Here is a 24,141-nt window from a genome sequence, read left to right as displayed (position 1 = left end):
CTGGAGTCTCTGATGACAATGACTTCAAGACACACTTGAGTATCATAAAGAAATCATCTCTTCATATACTTATTGGCCATCTGTATGTCTCCTTTGAAAAAATGTCTATATAGATTTTCTGCCCATTTTATAATCAGATTGTTTGGGATGCCTCATTTATTGAAAGAATACTTCATTATTGTCTCTGAGGTCATCTTCTAAGCCAATGTCACCCGTTCCCCACATATTGATGCTGGTGCTTTTTTGACCTTACCATAAGATGTCAACAGAAAGTTTCTGTACAACAACTAGGGTGACATTTTAAATAGGAGTCAAACTTATGGGATATCGACAATGCACATAATTCAAATGATGTAATAATAACATGAATACCTATAAACAAGTTCACATATGCACTGAAAAAGAAACCTCCATACTACCTGGCCCACAATGATTCTAAGCTGCCATCAATTTTAAGATGCATATCAATTTGGGGAATACTAAAATGTGAAAAATCTGTGCAGCTTAGAATGAATAAAATAAGGTGAATTTCAGTGAAATGTTGTATACAGGTCAGTCACAGTTACCCAGGTGTCTCAAGTTAGGATAAACTAAAATAGTATTAAAAATAATTTTTAGGGGCATCTAGATGGCTCAGTTGGTTAAGTGTCCAACTCTTGATCCTAGGGGAGTGAGTTCAAGTCTGAATTGGGCTCCACACCCAGGGTGAAGCCTACTTAATAAAAAAATTAATAAATAATAATTTTTATAAATTTTATTTTAATGTAACTCAAAGGAATCAAATATCTATCTCTTGCCTCCTTCCCATTTTTTTCTCCCAGTTTATATAAGAATAAAATAATCAAAAAGGAAGTTTCTATGTTATCCAGAATAAATCATCAATAACAAAAAAGATACAACCTATTGATCTGTTCTGTCTTTTGAAGCATAGTGTGAAAACGAAAACATCTACCATATCCAGATCACAATGCAGTAAGATAGATTATAACCAAAAAAAAAAAAAGTTAGTTTTTTTTTTCTTCTTTTAAAAGTGATAGTAGTCTTAAACAGAAATTAATCTTGCTCTTCTGAGAGACAGGTGCTCTCTCTTTATATACAATAATTTTAATGACATGCTATTTAAATGGAGCTTTATATAAAAACCTTCCTATGGGCTTAGACTTTAGAAACCACACTGAGGAAAAAGCTGTAGAACAATAGAGATATCTTGCTCTAACCATTTTTAAAACTCATTCCAGGAAAGAAAGAGAAAAAGGTCAACTCTTTTTAATCAAAACTCTCTATTTCAATTTCCTTTAAAATATAAAGACAGGCTTTTCGGGGGTCAGGAAAATAAAGTTTATTTTTTACCTAAGTTCTTTAATAAACATAACTCCTTTAATAGAATAACACTAGGTTGATAAATATATTTCCAAATTTTATAACTGTGAGAGCAAATGATACACTTTCACACACCTGGAAGAGGTCCAGCAGGTCCCCATATCCTAGGGGTTTCCTTGCTCTGAGCAGTTTCACTGCATAATTGTAGTTTTTATCCTGGAAAGAAAGAATTAAACTAGGATACCCCACTATGAATCACATTAATGGGGGTTAATAAAAGTTTCATTATGATAAATTTTAATGGTCATTAAATAACAAATTGTAATTCTTGTGAAAGAAATAAAATGTGATGTAGACATGACTGCTATCCTCAAAACCCCTTAAAATTTAATTATGGAAAAGACTGATATTTCTAACAACATTAAGAAAATATTTTAATGGTTCAAAAGATCTAAAAATACTTCAAGTGACTCAAGAATAGGAGGACAAATAAAATATGGGCAGTTTCATATTAAAAGTACAGTATATGAAAAGGAAGGATTATTCAACAAATGATACTAGTACAATTGGTTAGTAATTTTGCAAATGAAAAAAAAATCTAGGTCCTCATATCACTCACATATTATTAATTAAGAAAAAAATTAAACAAAAAAAAGAACTAAAAGAAAATAAAAATGACTACTACATGGAAGGAGAAGGGCTTCCTAAGTGCAAAACACAAATGAGAAAAGTCAGATTATGTAAAAATGAAAAACATCTAGATAAAAATTTAAAAGGTAAATGACTTGTAGAAAATATAAACATGATGGGAAGTCAATACTTTTGCTATATAAGCAGCTCAAATAATTTGATAAGAAAACACAAAAACTCAAAGAAATAAATGTAAAGTGAAAAAAGGAAATAATATATTCGGAGGAAAATGTTCAACACTAAAGACAAATGTCAATTAAAATAAGAAGTCATTTGCCTGTTCAATTCCCAAAAAGATTTTTTAAGATAATAATCAGGTAAGGATGTTATAAAAATACATTCACATATTGCTGGTAAAGGCATAGACTTTTATCTTTTCAGAAAGCACTGTCTCCAAATACTGAAACATGTCTAACATAAAAGAATGGTTAAATAAGCTACAATCACTTGCTATAATATTATGAAGCAATTTTTAAAAGTTAGAAAAGACAGCATCAAAGGAAAGTACTTAACGATATAAGAATACAAATTAAAAGGTTAAAAAGTTTTTAAAAATCCAAGGAAAAAAAGAATAAATAAGAACACATTATGTTTTAGAGAAACTATGCAATCTCTGGCCCTCTAGGTTAACTTGTAAGCATGGAATTAATTGCCCCCTAGGTCATTTAGCCCGATTACGGAACTAGCCTACCAACAGACCTCTACCTTACTGATGGTATACTGAAATAAACCTTCCCACCGCTGTGAGAATCGTTTACATAAAAACATTAAAATGAATGTGCCACTGCCCTGATTCAAACTCTTCCATCAAGCAGCTCAGGAAGTCACAGAAAGGCAATACTTGAATAGTGTATCCAAATAGACCAAACTGTTTTATACCTCTTATATGCAAGTAATCTGCTTTACTTTCCACTTCTACACCTTATTTGCCTGGCTAACTCCTTTTCAAGCTTTGAGACTCAGCTTCAGATTCCCAGGCTGGGTTGGGTGCCTTCTCTCTGTTCCTATAATAAAATAAGCCTTGTCTATATTTCCATCTTGGCATTTACCACAGTATTAAAATTCTCATTTAGGGTCTGTCTCCTTCATTACTCTGTTATCTGGCTGATATGAACTAAGTATGACAAAATTCATCTACCTGAATCATATAACATGTAAAATTACAGTAAAGACTGGGAAGTAGAAAAACACAGTAGAGGCAGCACGAAGAGACTTACTTGCATTTTGGAGTGACTCACTATTAGCCTACATTGAATGAGGGCTTACTATTTCCTATGTAATGTGTTAACTATTAGTAATATAAGGAAGAGTAAGATATTGATCCTGACCTCGGGTAAGTATGTCCTCTAGAAGAGAAAATTTCTGGCAAAGCGCTTCAAAAGGCAAATGGAAGAGCAGGTAAGCTAAACAGAATGAACAGCAGGCACATATGCATTTTCAAGTATACTTCTTATATTTCCATCTAGATTATAGGTGAGTTATACTCATCTCTGCATCTCTCCTAGTGATTCTAACATAATTATTCCCTTATTAAGAATGTATTTATGATATATTCTATAGATGTTTGTAAGATATCACAAGCATGTGTATTGATAAGATAGAAAATACTAAATAAAATCAGCAGATAAATTATCTTTAACATCAGAAAATAATTCTGAAGTATAATTACTCACTGCTACTTAAAGACTTTTTAGTAATAAGACCGTGTAGATATGAAAAAGGTGAGGGAAACTGTGAGAAAAGAACACAAATCATACATAATGATCATCTATGTGAAAATTCTATATGTATACTGACAATAGCTGAAAGCAGCCAAAGGTAGATGTAACCATTACGGTTTTGAGTATGGGTTAAACACACAATTTTAAGATATCACAACTTCACTGGTTTCCTTGTTTCAAATATTCAAAAAGCAGATTCTCTGTTTATGTAATTTTTGTATGACACAAGTCTTCTCAGTCAACCTCAAGTATACTATAAGCTGGCTTAATAAAAACATTTTGTAATATATGGTAGTCAAGTGTAAGATTAAGGCATTTGGCCTTGTAAATGAAAAACCTGATGTTGCTATGTCTCATTTGCAGAGCTTTATCTTTAAAGAAAAAGGAAATTTTGAGATAATGATCTGTATATCTGAATCAATGCTGACATTACCTGGCATAGCATTCCCACTTATGTCAGCATTCATGACAGCAGTGAAAACAAAGAAAAATAAACATTAAAGGAGGATGCTTAAAAGAAGGGGAGATGTAAAGCAAAGATTTATTCTGCAATGTAAATAACCTTCCCTTGAAAAATAAATCTAAGAAAACTAAAGTTGGCTAGAAATCTACACTGAATATCACTGGTCAGACTAGTTAATCCTAATTAAGGGTTCTAATTTTTATAGCAATCCTTTATATCTTCTGAATATGTAGAGATAGCTGAGAATTCAATATCCCATTTCATATGCAACTCCTCCATTGTTTGGTATCTTTAACATCCATTATAGCACAAAAGTAGTAACCTACAGTCTCTAGAATATAGCTATAGAGTAGTAAACACTTCTCCAGAAATTAAAATTTTTTAAAAATTAACTACAAATTTTTCTTAGTATTAACTGTACTCTAAGTAATTTAGAAACTATATATTGACTAAACTCTTCCTTGTTCAAGAGCCTTTGATTTTCAAGATGATAGTGGTTTAAAAAGCTATAAATTTTAAAGTATCAATTGCTATAGATACTTGGTAAAAAAATGCTAGGAAACAGTTTAAGTGCTAATATAGCTCCTCAAGTACATGGCTCTGGACACCATGGATCTTAAAGCATGAACCATCAATTGTATGTGCATAAAGATTTGTACTAGCATGATTTGAATAGAGCTAACTGAATTAAAATGAACAGCCCACCTATACATTAAACTCATACTGACAGAGACAAAATTTTTCTTACTTGTTCTTAAGATTAACCAATTAAACATTTTACTTTGGTATAGAACTCAGCACCAGAGAGTGATCCTCTGAAGAAATCAGTCTATTCAAAAAATCTTCCATCAGCTATAGACCCAACGAAAACTTGTGTTGGTGAACAACTAAGGACTTACCATATCAGCAATTATAGTAGCAAAAGTTAATATTTGTAATGATATTCTAATATGATTAGCTAATTTAAAAATATCCAGATCATAATTTATCTTGAAACATTAGTTTCCTCACAGGAGCTAATCCACCCAACATGCATCTCCCAAAACCCACTAGCCCACCCTCCCAATCCAACCATACCTACCTTTGCCTTTACCCACCACTTTCACTATACCCCTTCTCAAAATGCACACAGAGCATTATTCAGTGCTGTGAATAATTGTTATAAAACTATTTGGTGTTTCGACAGATTGTTCAAAATCAGAGAAGAAGCTGTGAGAAACAGATGCAACACAGGAGAGCTCACCCTAAGGGCAAATGTCCAGCAAAGCCCGGGAAGCCCAAGTGAAATCCACCTTCCACCCTTAAAACTGCCCCCAAAAGTCCTCATTTCATTTTGTAATACTCTCTGAGATTTCACCAATTAGGGATTTTTTGGTATCACTTTTAAAAATGTGAAGAGATTCATCAGAGTTAGAGAGATTCTGCACTATTTGGATTTTGTTTCAATTAACTTAATAGGACTGCTTTTCTCCTATAACCAGCTGAGAGCAACAGCACCATTGGAACTGGAAATGCAGACTGAAGGATCAGTGAAGTAAGCCAATGATTAAGTATAAACCCTTGGGAGGGAGTAGCTAGTGTGGAAACCTCACAATACTATGGCAGCATACTGTAGCGGGAAGAACATGGACTCTGAACAGCCCTGGACTTAAATCTAGTTCCACCACTTATTATGTGACCTTAGTCAAGTAACTTAATCTCTTTGCATCTCAACGTGCTCTACTATAAAATAAAAATACTTCCTCACAAGGCTGTCTTTTATTAGAGTGGCACAAATGTCTCACATATAACAGATTCTCAGAAAATGCTAGTTTCCTTTTCCATGTTCATTACAGAGGCAAGAACAAAAAGGCACCAAAGAAAAGAAAGAAGTAAACTGAGTATCAAAAAGAGTGCCAAAGAGGAACTCCTGAAATTCCTCTTTGAAAACCAGGTTCAATCAAGAGAATGTAAGAAAACATTTTTTTCTTTTCTCCACCCCACTCCCATTCTTTCTTCATGACCATACTGTCTTAGTCCTAGGATTCAAAACTCATATAGTACTACTAAATTTGTAATAATACACTATCATCTGTTTATATTATATAAAGATAAAATAGATCTTGGAAGGTGGACTGAGAACCAATCTTTCATTCCATTCAGCTCAACAAATATTAACTGAATGCCTTTTATGGGTAAGGTATGTCTTAGGTGATCAACAAGATGTGGAGGAGAATGCAAATCCTTGCCTGTAAGGAGTTAGTAGTTTTAACCTTTCTGATTTCAGAGAATTTCATAACATTCATCCTTGGGAAACCCAATCAGTTCATAAGTTAAGGACCTTTAAATGTTCTTTATCACTATAAACAGCATGCTAGGGCATAAAGGAGAGGCTATAGGAAACTGATGGCTGTTTTCTGGGTTTTTTTTTTTTTAAGATTCTACTTTTATTATTAGTGAAATTTTCATTAATTGTTGAATTTTTAAGCAAAAAATTACCTGCCAAAATTTCGGTGTTTCGTGCAGCTATTGTTTTAACTTTTATTATTCCTGATTCAGCAGCCTGCAAGAATAAAAATAATTAGAACATAAAACTTACTATCAACATGAATTATCTAGGGAAAGAAATCATATATGATCACTATTGTCTTTTTTTATTTTCAAAAACTTCAGAAACTAAGCCTAGTAGTGCCATAAACATTAAATGTAGTAAAATATGATTCATTTGATTATTCACATGCAAACTCGGCACTAGAGTATGTTGCCTTTCTCTGCCTAAGGCACATCTAACCCCTCATGAATTAAAATGTTCATAAAATATAAAAATAATAAACAAAAACAAAGCCTAATGAAAAAAACTAGGTTTCTCTTCCCCATTTCATACCTCCAACCCCACCATTAAAAAAATTGCAAAACACTGCAAAATCAAGTAAAACTGTTTTGGATTCAAAGAGAATGAATAATCAAGAATTTTGTCATTATTTTGTTTCCATTTTTTTAAACACCCATTAGATTTTCATAAGGCACCTAAAACACTGCATCATAGGTACAGTTAGCTGGCAGCATTTGGAAGTTATACAGCATTTTACACAGTGCTACAGAACTGTACTGTCCAATACAGTAGCCATTGGCTACATGCCACTATATGAGGTTAATCTGAATGGAGCTGTACTCTAAGTATAAAATACACACTAGATTTTGAAGACTTAGTATGAAAAGTAAATGTAGGCTATCCCTTAAATATTTACACTGATTAAATGTTGAAACAATATTTTGAATATATTAGGTTAAATTATATACTAATAAAATTAAATGCCTATTTCTTTATATTTTTAATGCAATTTAAAATTACACATATGGATTGATTCCATTTGTAGTCCACATTATATTTCTATTGGACAGTGTTGACATATAACACTGATATATAACTTCCACCATGGAAACTAAGAACATTTTTACTATCAAGAAACATGCCTATTTTATACTTATACTGGTCTCCACACTTTCAAAAATAATATATAAATATTCATGTTATATGTCTAAGTTTTCCTATTAATTTGCTTGCTACTTGCTCTCTTATTTTGTTATCTCTTACTGCTTGCTAAGGGACAAGTGATAGCAGGTTCTAAAGGTTTAAAAATCATTATGGAAAAACACCCGTGTCCTGTGGGTTCTTAGTGTGAGGAGCAGCAGATAAATGCATAAAATAAATACCATATTGTAGGCTATACTATGTATAGTATATGATCTTTGTCATTTTGTTGGTTTCCAAGCATGTGAAGACCTTGCCTGTGTCTGGAGATTTCCCAACTTCATGAGTTTTGATGCAAGATAGAGCTTATCTTCCACTCTTAAAAATGGAAAATGCCAGATACTTGCTTTCCCACATGCCCTGGGAGCCTATTCTAATCCAAACAGACACACCTAGCAGAGACTGTGACTATGGAGGCTAATGACAAAGAAAAGCAAAGACAAGAGAAAATTCTTTCTGATGACAGCAATAGTGGAGGTGACAGCTACTTCCCAGGGCAGTAAGAGCAGAACCAGTGGCAGCAAAGAGCGGCCAGTGCCATCTCAGGTATCCAGTCACTTGTTCGGCAGAGAACAGCAGGTTCTAGCTGTTTAGCTTCCCTTTGTTTCTGCACTTTTGCTAAAGCTGGCCCCATCCAGCCTTCTACCAATTATGTGAGCCACTCAATATATATCAGTAAACTTCATTTCTGCTAAATCAGCCAGAGTCAGGGGCGCCTGGGTGGCTCAGTCGTTAGGCGTCTGCCTCCGGCTCAGGTCATGATCCCAGGGTCCTGGGATCGAGCCCCGCGTCGGGCTCCCTGCTCAGCGGGAAGCCTGCTTCTCCCTCTCCCCCTCCCCCTGCTTGTGTTCCCTCTCTCGCTATGTCTCTCTCTGTCAAATAAATAAATAAAATCTTAAAAAAAAAAAAAAATCAGCCAGAGTCAGCTTTCATTGCTCAAAATTAAGAAGCCTGATACATTAGGAGTTACTTCTACAACTTTAAGAAATGGAAATGTCCCAAATTAAATGAACATGACTAGAAGCAGAAATATAGGCAAAATAAAATTCTTCAGGGAAAGATGACTGATTTTCTAATTATTTGGGGCAGAAAAACCAAAGGCTTAAAAAAAATCCTGATGCCCAGATTGCAACACATTCCAAGGAATGCCAATGGAAGCTAGGCATCAGTATTTTTCATATCTTCAGGTGAGTCATCATTTTCAAGCTCTTCCCCTCTTCACTACTGACCATTTGAACCCCTTATATGTTCAAATTCAACATCTTTCTCCTTCAGCATCAACAAAAATTGGTCTAACTGAACCATCATAAATACCAATGTCATTTGTCCTGACTCTGAATTCTAGCTAGTCTGACCTTAACAGTTTCCAAAATCAGTCCTACAGCATGCCAGATACCAGATGTCAGTAAAAGATTTCAAATTTGCCAGACACTATTTTGATTCCCTGAGATAAATTAATAGTCTATCCATGTCTGTGTCATAGAGAAGTATAAAGAAGTATAAATACATAAGCTGTAAAGCGTATAAAATGCTTAACAATTATTTTTACACATACACAATAAGGAAAAGGAATAAGAAGTGTTTTTTTTTTAGTACAATAGTTCCAAAGTAGTGTAAGAGATACATAACCAGTATTTTCATTCCTAAACATAAAAAATCACCACAAGGACTATTTGTTGCCTTAGAGATAATTAGACCTATCTCAAGAGTTCCCCATTTTTTACACACAGGTTTCTACTCTCAAACTTTGAAAATATAACAGCTTATTCCCTAGGCACCCTGTGTGGCTGGAAAGTCTATCAGTGTTTACTGACAACATTTGTATACCAGGGGCCCCCTAACCACTGCAGTCTTACTTCATACACAGGCCTAGCTACATCTTCAAGAGTGTCTTTTATAAATGGAGGTATTCAGACTCAGATTGCCTTCTGCTTATCAAGGATAGTCTATGTGAAGAAGAGTCTTTAAGTTCTTGCTTTAAAAGTATCCTCTACTCTGATCAGGTATCTTGTATATCCATAAGGGAACTACTCAACTATAAACACAGGCTTTTTTTTTTCCTGAATTGGCCCTCGTGCCAATTAAAAAAAAAAAAAGTTGCCATTTCTGTGGACTTGGATAGAGATCGCATAGGTTAAGGTGGGTAGTCTAATATCTCTATTCCTGGGGGTAATCTGAGTTAGGAAAAAAACACCAAAATTAAATACACTGTAGTATTTAATACTTTTTACTCTTAAAATTAATCTCTCTCAAGTAATATTTTTTCTTTTTTTCAATATTCTTTGCTTACCCAAATAGACATACTCACCAGGGACTTTGGCACAGAAAAACAGAGACAAAGAGAATGTGGACTCCTCTCCCAAGACCATCTAGAATATCCTTGGCCTCATTTCTCTTTCAATAAACCCTTCCTGGGCAATCTCATAATTCCATGGTTTCAGCAACTTTCTAAATGCTGAAGACTCCTAAACTATATTCCTGTCCTTGCCTGTCTCCTAAACTATAGGACTTATTAACCTAATGTTTAAGAGGCACCTTAAATTCAAGATATTCAAAATAGGTGTCATCTTGTCCCTCCCTCCACACACTTCCACTTCAACCCCAGAAAAACTTGTTTCTCCTCCCTATAATTAATCTCTCTTTTTCTGAACAGCAGCAGCATCCATCCAGTCACTGACTAGACATCTGTAGTTTCTCCCTCATCCCACAAATCACATCAACCACAAAGGCTATGTAGTAAGCATATCTTATACTTCCTTCTCAAACCGCACTTCTGCACCTTAACTCAAACTTCTCATTATCAACCTAAACTATGAGATTTCTCTGCCTATAATCTTGCCCTCCATTCCTCCACTGATTCAAATTTTCCATGGTTCCCCAGCACCCATCCCTACTAGTGTTTCTCAAAACTGAGTAGTGTAAGGACATCCTTTAAAAGAAAAAAAAAAAAAAATCACCTCATAGACCTACCCAGTTACTGACAAATCCAAGCATGTATAAATCAAATTAGGAATAAACTCCTTATTTTACAGCTCTTAAATTGTAAACCCAATAAATTCACAAGTTATACACAAACCCAAATTAACACTAATTTAATGTGACAAATAATGCTTTGCTGAAATTAAACCACTGCTGACAACATGAAGATAATTGTAGACTTATGGAGTGGGCTCTCCTGATTTTGGCACTCTTATAGTGCCATAAGCAAAGACAGAAATAATTTCTTCCATCAACTTTTTTCTGTGGCAACTATCAAAAAGCTTTTCCATCTTTGTGGGTTATCTATGATTTGTACCTGTAACACTTTATCCCAATCATCTCATTACATGTCTGTTCCTCCATTCTAGTATAAGCCCCATAAGGACAAGAAATATATTCCATTCATCCCTCCATATTACTAATGCCTAACACAGTGCCTGGCATACAGGAGATACATAATAAATGTTTCTAAACAAAAACATAAAAAGTTCTAAGTAGAGAAGGAGACTTCATTGCCCACTAATTGAAAAATCCAGAGGAAATCTGACCCAGAGGAAATCTGACCCAGAGGAAATCTGATGCAGAGATTCACAAGGCCATCAGGGCTGCAGTTCCACTTCTCTGCCATTCTGTTGAATCTGTCCCGTTCCATGGTAGGTGCATCCTTGGGCCACTTCCAATCTTGGCAATAAAAATAGTTGCAGCCATTCTACACCTCACAATTTTATATGACACCATCTATCAGAGAAAGGTCTCTTTCAGTAGCTTTTAAGAAAGAAAGAGGAGGGGCGCCTGGGTGGCTCAGTTGGTTAAGCGGCTGCCTTCGGCTCAGGTCATGATCCCAGGGTCCTGGGATGGAGGCCCGCATCGGGCTCCCTGCTCAGCCGGGAGCCTGCTTCTCCCTCTTCCTCTGCCTCTCCCCCTGCTTGTGAACTCTCTCTCTCTTTCTCTGTCAAATAAATAAATAAAATCTTTAAAAAAAAAAAAAAAGAAAGAAAGAAAGAGGAAAGTCCTTGCCCAAGAGCACTCACTGGCATTATGTAACTTGGGACGAAATGAAGGTGAGGATGGTGGGGGGTGGAAGGGTTTAAACTAAATTAAACTAATCAAGGTATGGTACCCTGAAGGAAGGAATAGATTAATTCACCTCAATCCAAAGGTTTAGAAATGAAGGAAGAGTGCAGCCTACTACTGAAGGAAGCAAGAGGAAATGGATGCTAGAAAGGGAATTAAATGTCCACTACTTGAACTAGGGACAAATTAAAAAAAATGAATGCTGTTTCCCTTCATCAAAGCTCCTATGTTATGTTTTTTTTCTATGTTCTGTTTTTCAAAAAAACATGTTTTTCACCTCTATGAAAGTAGACCTCAAAATTAGAACAAATTTACCAAAGGTCCAAATTAATTACTCACAAGCATAAAACAAGAGCTAATGAAGTAATGTGAAATTCATGTTAAGAGCAACTTGGATTAAAAAATGTACTCATAAGACATCAGGGAGATATAAAGCTGCCTAAAGACTTACGATTTTAGATGTCAGGTAAAATCAAAAGACCTAAAGTCAAGTCCACACTTGGGAATAGGGAGATCTAGAACACTCCCTAGAGGACAATATGCTCATAAAACAATGAATACACGGAAACCAATATGATTTTCTTTTGTAACATTCAATTAGTCTATAATCCCAAACTTTGAAAGATATATACCTACATGGCATCTTATCCAAAACCTCTGACCAAAAACAAAAACAAAAACACCTCTGGCGTCTAGGAAAGAAAAAAACTTTAACACATCAAAAGAAAGACTAAAATGCAAATTACATGTGGATAGCTAAAATATATATGTGGTATGCCTATATATATGGTATCCCTTTTCTTTCCTTTTAAAAAAATTTAATCTCCCAATAGTAACTAATTAATACCTCCTAGATACACAAATGCTTTGCATTATGGTGACAGAAAGATAAACAAGATGTAAAACTTACCCTTAAGGTGCTATTTAGACCAAAAAAAAAAAAAAAAACCTAAAATAACTATAACAGTAAGTAAAATATAAGAGTTACAAGGAAATAACTTATAAAATAAGTTGAAATGAAAGTTAGGAAAACATATTAGCTTGAAATCCTGGGCAGGAGTTTTAACAATTTTTGCTCTAGCAACTATTAGTACATGGCACACAGCATGTACTCAAAAACTATTTCATGAACAAATGAATGAAGGGAATGAAAATTATCTGGGGGCACCTGGGTGGCACAGTCGGTTGGACATCCAACTCTTGCTTTCAGCTCAGGTCATGATCTCAGAGTTGTGTGTCAGGGTCGTGGGATCAAGATCTCCAACAGGCTCCATACTCAGTGCAAAGTCTGCTGGAGATTCTTTCTCTCTCTCTCTCTCTCTCTCTCTCTCTCCCCCTCTGCCCTTCCCCCCTTCATGCGCACACTCTCTCTCTCTCAAATAAATCTTTAAAAGAAAAAAGAAAATTATCTGTAAAGTTGATCTATTCATGCAACAAATGGATGAGCAACATTTAAAGTGGGATTAAATGAAGGTAGGATCTTAATTTAAAAAGATAGGAGAAGGTGATTCTGGGCCAGCAAAAGGAACCTCAGAAACATGGAAGAGGGAGGCAGTAGCATATATTTGGATAATAAATAGCAGGCAATACACCTCGGCTGAAGTATAAAGGCATACGAAGAAAAGTTGAAAGTGATGGGCTAGAAAGGAAGGTTAGGACAATCAAGGAAGGTCTTAAATGCTATGCTAAGGGGTCCTTTAAGTACAGAGTAGCCAGTGAGGGTTTCTGAGCTGCTTAAATATATTAAGCTAGTGGTTACATGTAGAATGGTTTCTCTTTTCTGCCATTAATGTATACTAAAGGCCAGGCATTTGAAACCTAGAACTAAAATAATAAGCTGAGAAAAGAGAAAAAAGAAGAGGTATGTTGGAAATTACAGAGCAGGAAGGAACAGCTGACAATGAATAAAGAGAGCAGAGGGGGAGAACATAGCCAAACGTGACTAAGGTAAGCAACAGTGATAAATGCCATCAACAGAACAAATGAAATGAGGGGAAAGGACAAGTTTTGAGATAAATAAGTTCAATTACAAGAAGTCCTATTTCAAGTGTGGTAAAGATATTCTGGTAGATGTGTTCGACAGACAGCTGGAAACACAGGTCTATGCTCAGTAAAGAGAGCAGAGTCTGCGCAGTAGATTTCGGAGTCATCAGTATTTGGGTAAGGCCAGCAGCAGGGGGAGCAGGGGGAGTAAGTAGATGCCAGTACTAAGGGAGGAGCACGGAGAAGAGGCCTGGAAACAGAACTTAGGATACACTTATAAATAAATAAAAGGAGAAGGAATACTGAAAGAGCCAGGAGAAAAAGGAAAGTAGAGTGCTACAAACTTCAAAATGAGAGAACTGCAACATGGAAAGAATGATAAATAGTAACAAATAATGAAGCAAGGCAGAGGAATCGGAACAATGATAAGAACAAGCTAAGTATGTTTAAAAGGCATTTTGCAGTATGATATTATGCGGAGAAGTTGCAGATGGATGCACAGGGATTCACATCCCAGTTCTTCCATTTCCTAGCTTTACTAACTTATGCAAGTTACTGAACCAAGAAAAAAAACCGTAATTTCCTCATCTGTAAAATTAAAATAGCATCTTCTAATAGAATCAATGGATGCAAAGTCCCTAGCCTAATGAAAAGACAATATTTTACTCAACACTGAGTTAACTTCATAAAGGCAGTCTCTCATTCATTTTTATATTTCCCACCATGCTTTACACTTAAGACAGTAATAAATTCCTATTAAATTATAGCAGTGATAGCAAAACCCAATGTTTTGTACATGACTGAAAATAAGCTTTACTTATATAAAAGAAAAAAGGAAAATAATTCCATTTTTGAAGTATGTCTTCCTTTTTGGTGTATATGTCAGAACAATGTCTTTTGTTTCTTCTGTCTCACCAAAGCACAGTGATAAGATAATCAATACATTTGACTAAAATATTTTCACTGACCTTTGCTCTCATTTTCTTCAGAAAAGTAAAAATACAATGATCAAAAACCTAGTCAAAAATAATGTTTTATACTTTAACAATAAATTTCATTGGTTATGGTACTTTCATAAATGTATAAAACATGTTATAGACTAACCAAAAGCTTTTTAAAGAACTCTCACTGTAAAATGCTCTTAGAATACTGCAATAATCTAGAAAATTTTCCTAGAAGTCCTAGTGAAAACGTTTCTGCTTATATTATTTTTTTTTTAAGATTTTATTTATTTATTTGACAGAGAGAGACACAGCAAGAGAGGGAACACAAACAGGGGGAGTGGGAGGGGGAGAAGCAGACTTCCTGCCAAGCAGGGAGCCCGATGCAGGGCTCAATCCCAGGACCCTGGGATCATGACCTGAGCCGAAGGCAGACGCTTAACGACTGAGCCACCCCAGCACCCCTGCTTCTATTATTCTTGAAGTTAACATCTAAACCATTCATCAGAAGAAAATGAATTTAATGAGACCTTAGGAATCTAATGTAACTTTTCTGGAATAAAGTCACAGAAAGAGCAGAGTCAAAGGAGAAAAGAGAAAAAGAAAAGAAACAAAGGCCAAAGGCCACTCACCTAACACAATTATCTAAAACTGCATTATATAGGAAAGTAAGTCTTGACCAAAATGATTTCTAACTCCTTACCATACTTGTCACATTTATGTGACTGGGGTTGGCAAGTTTTCTTGAATAAATTATGAAAATTTATTTCAGTATAAAAAACATCAACTTATTCTATTATGCTTATGAGAGAAAGAACACAATTGGTTGTCATGAGTAAATCTGTCCAACATCAACAGAAAAAAAAACTACAGTACATCATAAAATACTAAACCAAACAGCTCCTGATTAAGCATGCAAACATTATCCAGCCCTCATTCTTCACTGTCAAAAGGTCCTGAAAATGAGATCTTCTCCCTACCAGAAGAGCCAACTGACTTGGTCCTCCGTCCCCAAAGGAAGAATCCTGTCATGATATGTAAAAGGCATCTCTCTCACCAAGCTAACACATAAAAACACTGGACACTGAGGAACTCTATTATAAGAACTTTTGCTTTTTAAGGCAAAAATCCCTGTTAACTAACTCTTATCAAACCCAAATACACAAGAGGAAACAAAGGACATGGCATGGGAAGACTATTTGCACTTTTTTATTATTTACACCCTTACTGATTCCACTTCATTAAAAAGGAGAGAGAAAAATCCATTCAAAACCCTAATTCTGACCGCCTCAACTCAAATGATCTTCATTCCCTTCCTCTTCTACCACCCATTCCCTGGACTTCATCATCCTCTAGGGCAGCCTAACTTGGCAATCTTAAATCCAATATCCCCTTACTGTCTCAATCCCTATCCTTCTAGCTCTCCCACTCCTCAACTCTACTGCTCTTGATTAAATTGGTGCTGCTAGTACCTTAACCCTTCCATCTTCTTCCAAAGTTTTGTTGGATTTCCTTCTTTAGGAATACAACATAGATCTCACCATCTATCATCATTTTAACCACTTTTCCTGCCAAGACTCTTAAGTGTCCCAAGTCCATTTCTCCTACACTTCTCCAAAGTGATCCACTGCTCCCCTCAAACTTTCTACCCATCACTCCTTTCATCACTAATTACTCCTAGCAATAAGCTTGTTTCCTACCTTACCAGGAATAGAGGTCACAGGCCAAACTGTCCACAACTTCCTATCTCTCCACAATATCCCTCATTCAAATTTATCACATTCAAATTCATTTTTTCTTTTTCCCTTCCTCTGTCAGAGGAAAATATGTTCCTTCTCAGGTTTAAAATGAGTTCAATCACTTATGCCCTTGAAACTCCAGCTTTCTCAGGGACCTTGCTCTACAAGTATTCCCTTTCTCTCCCATATCCTTAATTTTAGTTGGCCAGCTACCTCTTTCCCTTTATTGCTGTTGTTTCCCAAAGTTCCTTCTTTGGTCCTGATATTCTCATTCAGACTCATTTTATCTACTCCTATGGTTTCTACTATCATGTATAAACTGACACTTCTAAATCTGAAATTCTAGACCTCCCCCTTAAGAACCAAACCATCATTTTCAAACTCCTACTGGTCAGTTCCACACATAAATCTTAAACTAATTATATTCAGGACTATTCACTTTACCCAAAAACATCGCCTCCTCTTATATTCCTTCTCTTAGTGATCTATCCAGTTTCCCAAGCCAGAACCTGGAAGGCATCATAGATTTCTCTCTCTACGTTATATAGAAGGTCACCATGCCCTGGTAATTTTACCTGTTAAGTCTCTTTTTAATCCATGCTCTCTCTTTCACACATGCCCACCACAATGCAAGCAACTGCTACCTTCATGCAGGCAATCCTCATTTTTTAAATTTGCTCTCTGCCTCAATCTCAGTCCCCTCTAATTCTTCCCACCAATACTGTTATGAAAATGTTAATAAAGGGCGCCTGGGTGGCTCAGTCAAGTCATGGTCCCGGGGTCCTGGGATCAAGCCCCACTGTCAGGTTCCCTGCTTAGCAGGGAGCCTGCTTCTCCCACTCCACCTGCTTGTGCTCTCTCTCTCCCTCTCTCTCTCAAATAAATAAAATCTTAAAAAAAAAAGGAAAATGTTACAAAATATGAATTAATATTATTCCCTCTCTTAAAAAACTTTAATGGCTCCCAATAACCTCCAGCATGAAATTTATTTGACATGGAATATAAACATATGCTATTTCCTCTGCCTGGTATGACCCCCCCCCTTCTTCTTGGCTAGCTTCTACTCATCCTATTAAGGCTCAATTCAAGAATTACAAATTCTTTCTGAGCTTACTTCCAATCTCAGTTAGATCCCCCTCATTTGTTTCCAGAGTAATGCCTGCAAACAGAAAATGACCAAAATGTTTTATTCATTAAATACATAAACATAAAGCTTCAGAGATTACTGCCTCTGAAGGCACTGAATTTCAATTATACAGAAATGATTTTGCAAAGCTTTAAAGTAATTTTTAAAGCAAAGAAAACATTTTTCATACAAATATTCCAGAACAAATTAGCTAGCACACTTGTGCTAAAAAGTTACACTGCTGTAAAAATAAGCAGTAATACAAGGAGAAGGAATGTATTGCTGTTATTATTGAATTACTACTTTTATTATAAAATGACAATGAAATTATAGCCACTATTAAAACAATTTAAGGGGTGCCTGGGTGGCTCAGTCGGTTGGGCGGCTGCCTTCGGCTCAGGTCATGATCCCAGGGTCCTGGGATCAAACCCCGCATCGGGCTCCCTGCTCCGCGGGAAGCCTGCTTCTCCCTCTCCCACTTCCCCTGCTTGTGTTCCTTCTCTCGCTGTGTCTCTCTCTGTCAAATAAATTAATAAAATCTTAAAAAAAAAAATCTCAACTGCTTTAAAAAAAAATTTAAAAAAAACAATTTAATATGCAAAGGAAGATTTATAAATGGAAACAATTAAGATGGAGAAAGCCATGCAGAAAATCCAAAGATAAGAAGTAAACAGCAATAAATAAGGCACTATCCTTTACCAATACTCTTTTCTTCTGTAAGCACCATGATCAAAAAAGTAGAAATTACTAGAAACTTAAAATAAAGACTAAATATAAAAGGTATCACTTCATTCTACCTTGTTTAAAAGGTACTGGGGAAGGAGACATCCCTTCCAAAGCACTGTACTGCTTTGAGTTCTTGAGTACCTTTGTAAGTAGTTCAGAATAAGTATTTTTCAAGTAATAACTGTGAAGATACTGGGAGAATGTTAACTAGCAAACCAGTACACAGATGGAAAAGGTTCTTACACTGAGAAAGGCTCTGCCTTAAGGTATACCAAGAACCATCCTCTCCCCATCCCCAAAATAAATAAAACAAAAACATATCAGTTCCTTAGAGAACAAAAGCCAAAATTTGGCACTGCTATTAATTTACCAGGAAAAATTTAATTCAACCAAAATGTTTCTTGAAAATCAAGGGTCCTCCTAAAGAATCATCATTCTTAGACTAATTATTCATTCTTGTTTCAAACTTGTGACACAGTAATGGTCATTTTCCAATTCCTAAGTGGGCCCGTAAGTATATTAGAAGTGCCACTGGTTAAGGAGTCAAAGTTCTTACATTCAACAAATTCTTGTGGAGTAGGTATTATGTAGGAAATTATGTATCAGAGATTATCACGCCAAGAATTATTTTTGTCATTACCTCAGAGAGTAGATGCAATCACTAAGTAATCTCTTTGGCCTATGTTCAAGTAAAAAAGCTAATGAGGTTTACTGAACGTTCCTAGATAAGATGGACTGAGTTCTAGAACTTTGTAAATTATGGGATGCCTGGGAGGCTCAGTCGGATAAGCGTCTGCCTTCGGCTCAGGTCATGATCCCAGGGTCCTGGGATCGAGTCCCGCATCGGGCTCCCTGCTCAACGGGAAGCCTGCTTCTCCCTCTGCCTGCTCTGCCTGCGGCTCCCTCTGCTTGTGCTCTCAATCTCTCTCCCTCTCTCTGTCAAATAAATAAATAAAACCTTAAAAAAAAAAAAAAAGAAAAAAACTTTTAAGTTACCTGTTTGGAATTCTGAATGCATTTTCAAAAGAAAAAAAAGTAATAAATGGCAATTAAATTCTCAAGCAAGTCCACAAAGGCCTTTATGTGTAATATCGAGAAATCCCAGTCTCTATATAAATTATAAGAGCTGGGAACAGTCAGTTCTATAAATTATTGTTAAAATTAAAAAATGGACTTGACATTTTATAAACGAGCATTTCTCTTAAAATTGGAACAGCCTGCTTCTTTAAAATTCTTTAAAAATGCTTAATTCTTTAGAATTACTTATTAAAACTTCCAACAGGATATAGAGAAAATAATGAAAATCTGTATCACAAGCTATTGAGTATTTGAAATAAAACATATTATGATAGTCCTCTTTCCAAGGGTGGCACATCAGGTTTCTACTATTGGGTAATATTTGCTTACTTTATTAAAGAAACACTAGATGGAGTTTGTTGAAGACTGATGAGACCAAAAGCCCTTACAGAAAAGTTAAAGTTCCTTGGAAGCCTAAAATCCAAACGTTATTGGATAAGTTTTAATTGTAAGATCTCTATAATAATAAAGGCAAAACATTTAAATTAACATGAAAACATTCCAAAATTCCTTAGTGAACTTCTGGTGAACCCTAAATAGTAAATGAAATTGCTGGTACACCAAACTACATTAAATAGGAATAAAAATAATTGCTTTTACAAAAATATCACTGAAATGTCTTATTTCAGGTATGAGAAAGGAAAATGAGATGCGATCTTTAAAAGCTTAAGAAAAATAAAATGACATCTTAAGAGAAAAGGTCAATAGTGACTAAATTAAAAATTTCAACTTAGGAAATATTTGGAGAATTTACATATATTATTAATTGAAGCCTCTTTAATACCCTTTTTGCTCTGACAATTTCCCGTCATAATCTAATAAATCCACCCTTTAGCCCTATTTACATATGAAAGAAAGCTGAAGCTTGAAGAGGTTAATATGTATTGATGTATTCCAAGGTGTATTGAATTTAATTCTAAACTCAAACGTCCCATTACATTATTGCTGATAACAAGGCTTAACATGATTACTGTGGGTCCTCAATATCTGTCGTAAGTTAGGTGACTGCATAATTTACTAATACTTCATAGTATTGACATAAAGTTAAGCTGCATGACACAAGACAAGAAGGAAAACTACTTGCCACTGAGTGATACATACTATAAACGTAAGGAGCACAGATTTTACCACAACGATGGATAATCGTTTTTAAAAACAACAAACGTAAGTTTTTCAATTCTGGCTTGGCTAGTTCCAAGTTTGAAAAAGGCCAGAAAAGGCGAGGATAAGATACATCCAGCTGAATTAGCTGAATCGGCTCATTCCGCGAAGTTCATTCCTAAATGCTGAGGACCAGGAGTAGACAAAATCAAAGCGCCCCAGTCGTCTTCAAAGGAAACTATAAAACGCGCTTATGGTACAACCCACCGACTCGTAAATCTGGAAAGGTGAGGGCCAAATGAAAATTAAATAGGACAGGAGTTTGGAAGTGAAGGACTGGGTCTAATAGGACCGGACATGCTCACCGTACCTTCTCCCGACGTTGCCCAAAGCTTACCTCTTTGACAGGTGGGAATTTCTTTTTGCATTCCAGGGACAGGGCCCGTAAATCGCTCTGCATATTCTCCAGCAGCTTTTTCACCGCCTCGGGGCTGTTGGTGCCGGACATGATCCACCAAACTACAATTCAGTATCTGAGCGGCGCAAACGAACTCCAGCACTGTCAGCTCCTTGGGGCGACAGGCAGTTCCCTCCTGGCGTCTCCGGCCCTTCCGCAGCCCGCCGCCTGGGCTCCGCGGGGCTCGGCCCGGCCTGGGCTGCGAACCCGGAGCGTACCCGAGCGCCCCCCGCAGCCTTCTCGCAACTCTCGCGTCTCCTATCCGAGGCGCCCCCCGCAGTCGCCCCGCCCTGCTAGGCTCCGCCGGCTCCGGCCGAGGAGCCCACAAGGTGGGCAGGTCCGTCCCGCTTCCGCGGGATCCGGCCACACAGTTCGTCACCAGCCAACCTGGCAAAAAGCTTCAGCGCTGGCTCCCCAAGCCCTCCAGACTCGCCGACGCCATTAGCCGAGTCGCCCACAATTCCGAGCGCGGCCGCGACACGTCAGCCGCACTTCCGGGCACCGCGGCCACCGCCCCCGCCGTGGCCAACTGGGGCGGTGAGCCTCAGGCGGGGCGGGGCCGGGGGCGTGGTCACCTTCGGGGCATGCCCGGTTCCGGGACGAGCCGCTGTCCCCAGCTCTACTTGGGCCACTGTTTGCCTAACCTAAATTTGCTTTTCTTTTAGGGTGACTGCTGTCTGAACGGAGCCACGTATCTCTTGGCCTCTCTCTTGCCGTATGTTTGAAATAAATTGTATTTCGGTGTAAACAATTTGCTTCCTTTTGGCTTAATCTTCATCTGTCTTGTCCCTCTTCATTTCTGCCCCCTCGAATCCCTGGGCTAATAGCCCCAAGTCAATGCCTACCTCCTGTTAATTTTTTCCCTCCTAAGTACCTAAATTGCAGTTCCTCCACAGAGTTGTACGAAGTATACGGGTGTTTACTGCAGTGTAGTCATTTATTTCCCTGATCTGTAAAATTTTGTTTGCTCCAAACCCTCCACTGTCTTTCCATTTCGCCCAAAGTAAAAGTCAGAATTCCTCCTTTTACCTGCCAGGCGCTGTGCGATCTGCCCCGCCCCTTTTACCGCAAGTCTCCCAGCTTAAATGAGTTTCAGAAGCATTGGGATTTTTTTTTTTTTAAGCTCTGTTTTGTTCCCTCATGTATCTCCAGCACTTAGAACAGTGTTTGGCACATTGCAGATGATCAGTAAATATTTGAATGAATGCATGAATACCCTAATAAAAACAGTTTTGGTGCTCAAATAAGAAACCGCTATAAAAGCCTTCATTAGGAGGCAATTATGTATGAAGCAAAAGTAAACAGAAAAATCATCTGTGGTTCTCGAAGATCCAGGTCAGTATGCTTTTGCCCAAGACATCTTGCAGCTACTGAGTAGGAAGCAGAGAAAGGTAGAGGGAAAGCCTGAACCAGGGTAGAGGTAGGAGATGAAGAAATGAACACCTCCAGACAACTGAGCTGATGGCATCTTTGCAGGATGGAGGACAGTGGACTGTGAGATTGTCAGTGGGCAACAAGTTTTGGCTGTGAAATAAGACCTTGCACAACAAGTACTTTGTAAACTAAATTTTTTTTCCATCTGACAAGAAGTAAAGCAAAGATGGATGAAGGTAGCAGGTGATGTTAATGAGCTCTCAGAACAGTAGTTTGGATCATTTGTGCCAAACAGTAGTTTGGATCATTTGTGACATCTTTGGGAAGTTTGACCATTCCTATAGTATAAGCTTTATGTATTAAGAGCTGTGAATTTAGAGGGGAAAAAAAAAGCTTAGGTAGAATATGTGGCAGATATTAGTCTTGAAGTCGTAGGGAGCTTTTAAAAATGATGCTCTTTTTTTAATTATTTAAATTCAATTTAGTTAACATATACTGTATTATTAGTTTCAGGGGTAGAATTTAGTGATTCATCATTTGCATATAACACCCAGTGCTCATTATGTCAAGTGCCCTCCTTAATGCCTGTCAGCCAATTATCCCTTCCCCCCACCCACCTCAAAAAAAAAAAAAGATCCTCCCAAGCTTCCACCCAGTGCCTTTCCCTATGTGACCAATTTTTCTTTTGAAATTTAGTTTTTTTATTAGTAGTAATTTTGGCATGATTGATTCAAAATCATCATTCTTAGAGTCCCTTATATCTCTGTTATATATAGTTGAGAGAATGCAATTGGAATTCATTAATTAAAAGTAATACTGATAGTGATTTGAAAAGCCAAAATTTTCTTAAGGTGTAGCAATTATCTATAACCAGTATTCTGTAAATTTCTTTTTAAAAAACAAAAACAGTTTTCTATATACATATGCCCAGGGAAATTGTACTGCCACAGAAACAGTGCATGGCTTTATGACAAAACTAAAGTTAGCAGGGGTAAAAATTATTTTTGATTCTACAAGTTAAGAAATCAGCTAAACACAGGAGTTAGCATTCTGAAAAACAGAATCATTTCTCTTTTAGTAGCAAAAACAAATTATTCAAATACATATTAATGTACCCAAGTCTCTCAGGAAGTACTTTCAAAATTTTGTGGTATACCTAGAAATGTTGGTATAAGTGTGAAATGGTCTTCTGTAGCTACATAATCTGTCTTCATTGAAAATTACATTAATAAATGCCTGCTAAATTTAACCTTTTATTACCTTGAGTAATGCTTTCATAGTCTTATCAGGTAGTAGTTAGACTTCAGGCTCTGAAGTCAAAACCTTTAAAGTTGAATGTCAGCCCTGTTAGTTACTACTTGGGTGACTCTAGAAAATTAATTTCTTTAATCTTCAGTTTCCACATATTTATTTTTTTTTTTAAGATTTTATTTATTTATTTAATAAGACAGAGAGAGACAGCGAGAGAGGGAACACAAGCACGGGGAGTGGGAGAGGGAGAAGCAGGCTTCCCGCTGAGCAGGCAGCCCAAAGTGGGGCTCGATCCCAGGAGCCTGGGATCATGACCTGAGCCGAAGGCAGCCGCTTAACGACTGAACCACCCAGGCGCCCCTCACATCTTTATTTTTTTTAAAGATTTATTTGTTTGAGAGAGAAAAAGAAAGAGAGAGAAAGTAGAGGGGAGGAGCAGAGGAAAAGGGAGAGAGAGAATCTCAAGCAGACTGCCTGCTCAGCCTGACGCCGTGGCTCTCGATCTCACAACCCTGAGATCATGACCTGAGCTGAAATCAAGAGTCCAACACTTGACTGACTGAGCCACCCAGGTGCCCCAGTTTCCACATTTTTAAAAGAAGGAAATC

The 24,141-nt window shown here is 36.8% G+C and overlaps 1 protein-coding gene across 1 annotated transcript in view; it reads right to left on the bottom strand.

The window, feature by feature from the left end:
* Positions 1-21,381, bottom strand: part of MON2 (MON2 regulator of endosome-to-Golgi trafficking) — a 98,666-nt gene extending 77,285 nt beyond the window's left edge. Inside the window, exons 1-2 of the mRNA XM_081818972.1 lie at positions 20,849-21,381; positions 6,673-6,736 (exon numbers count right to left, since the gene is read on the bottom strand). Of these exons, the coding sequence (XP_081675098.1) occupies positions 6,673-6,736; positions 20,849-20,959 (175 nt within the window). The 5' untranslated portion in view covers positions 20,960-21,381. The remainder of the gene's footprint in view (positions 1-6,672; positions 6,737-20,848) is intronic.
* Between the last annotated feature and the right edge of the window lie 2,760 nt (positions 21,382-24,141).

Source organism: Leptonychotes weddellii, chromosome 5 (genome assembly GCF_054177405.1).
Source record: "Leptonychotes weddellii isolate Sample4059 chromosome 5, ASM5417740v2, whole genome shotgun sequence".
NCBI classification, from domain to species: Eukaryota; Metazoa; Chordata; class Mammalia; order Carnivora; family Phocidae; genus Leptonychotes; species Leptonychotes weddellii.
This window is presented reverse-complemented; position numbering and strand designations above follow the sequence as displayed.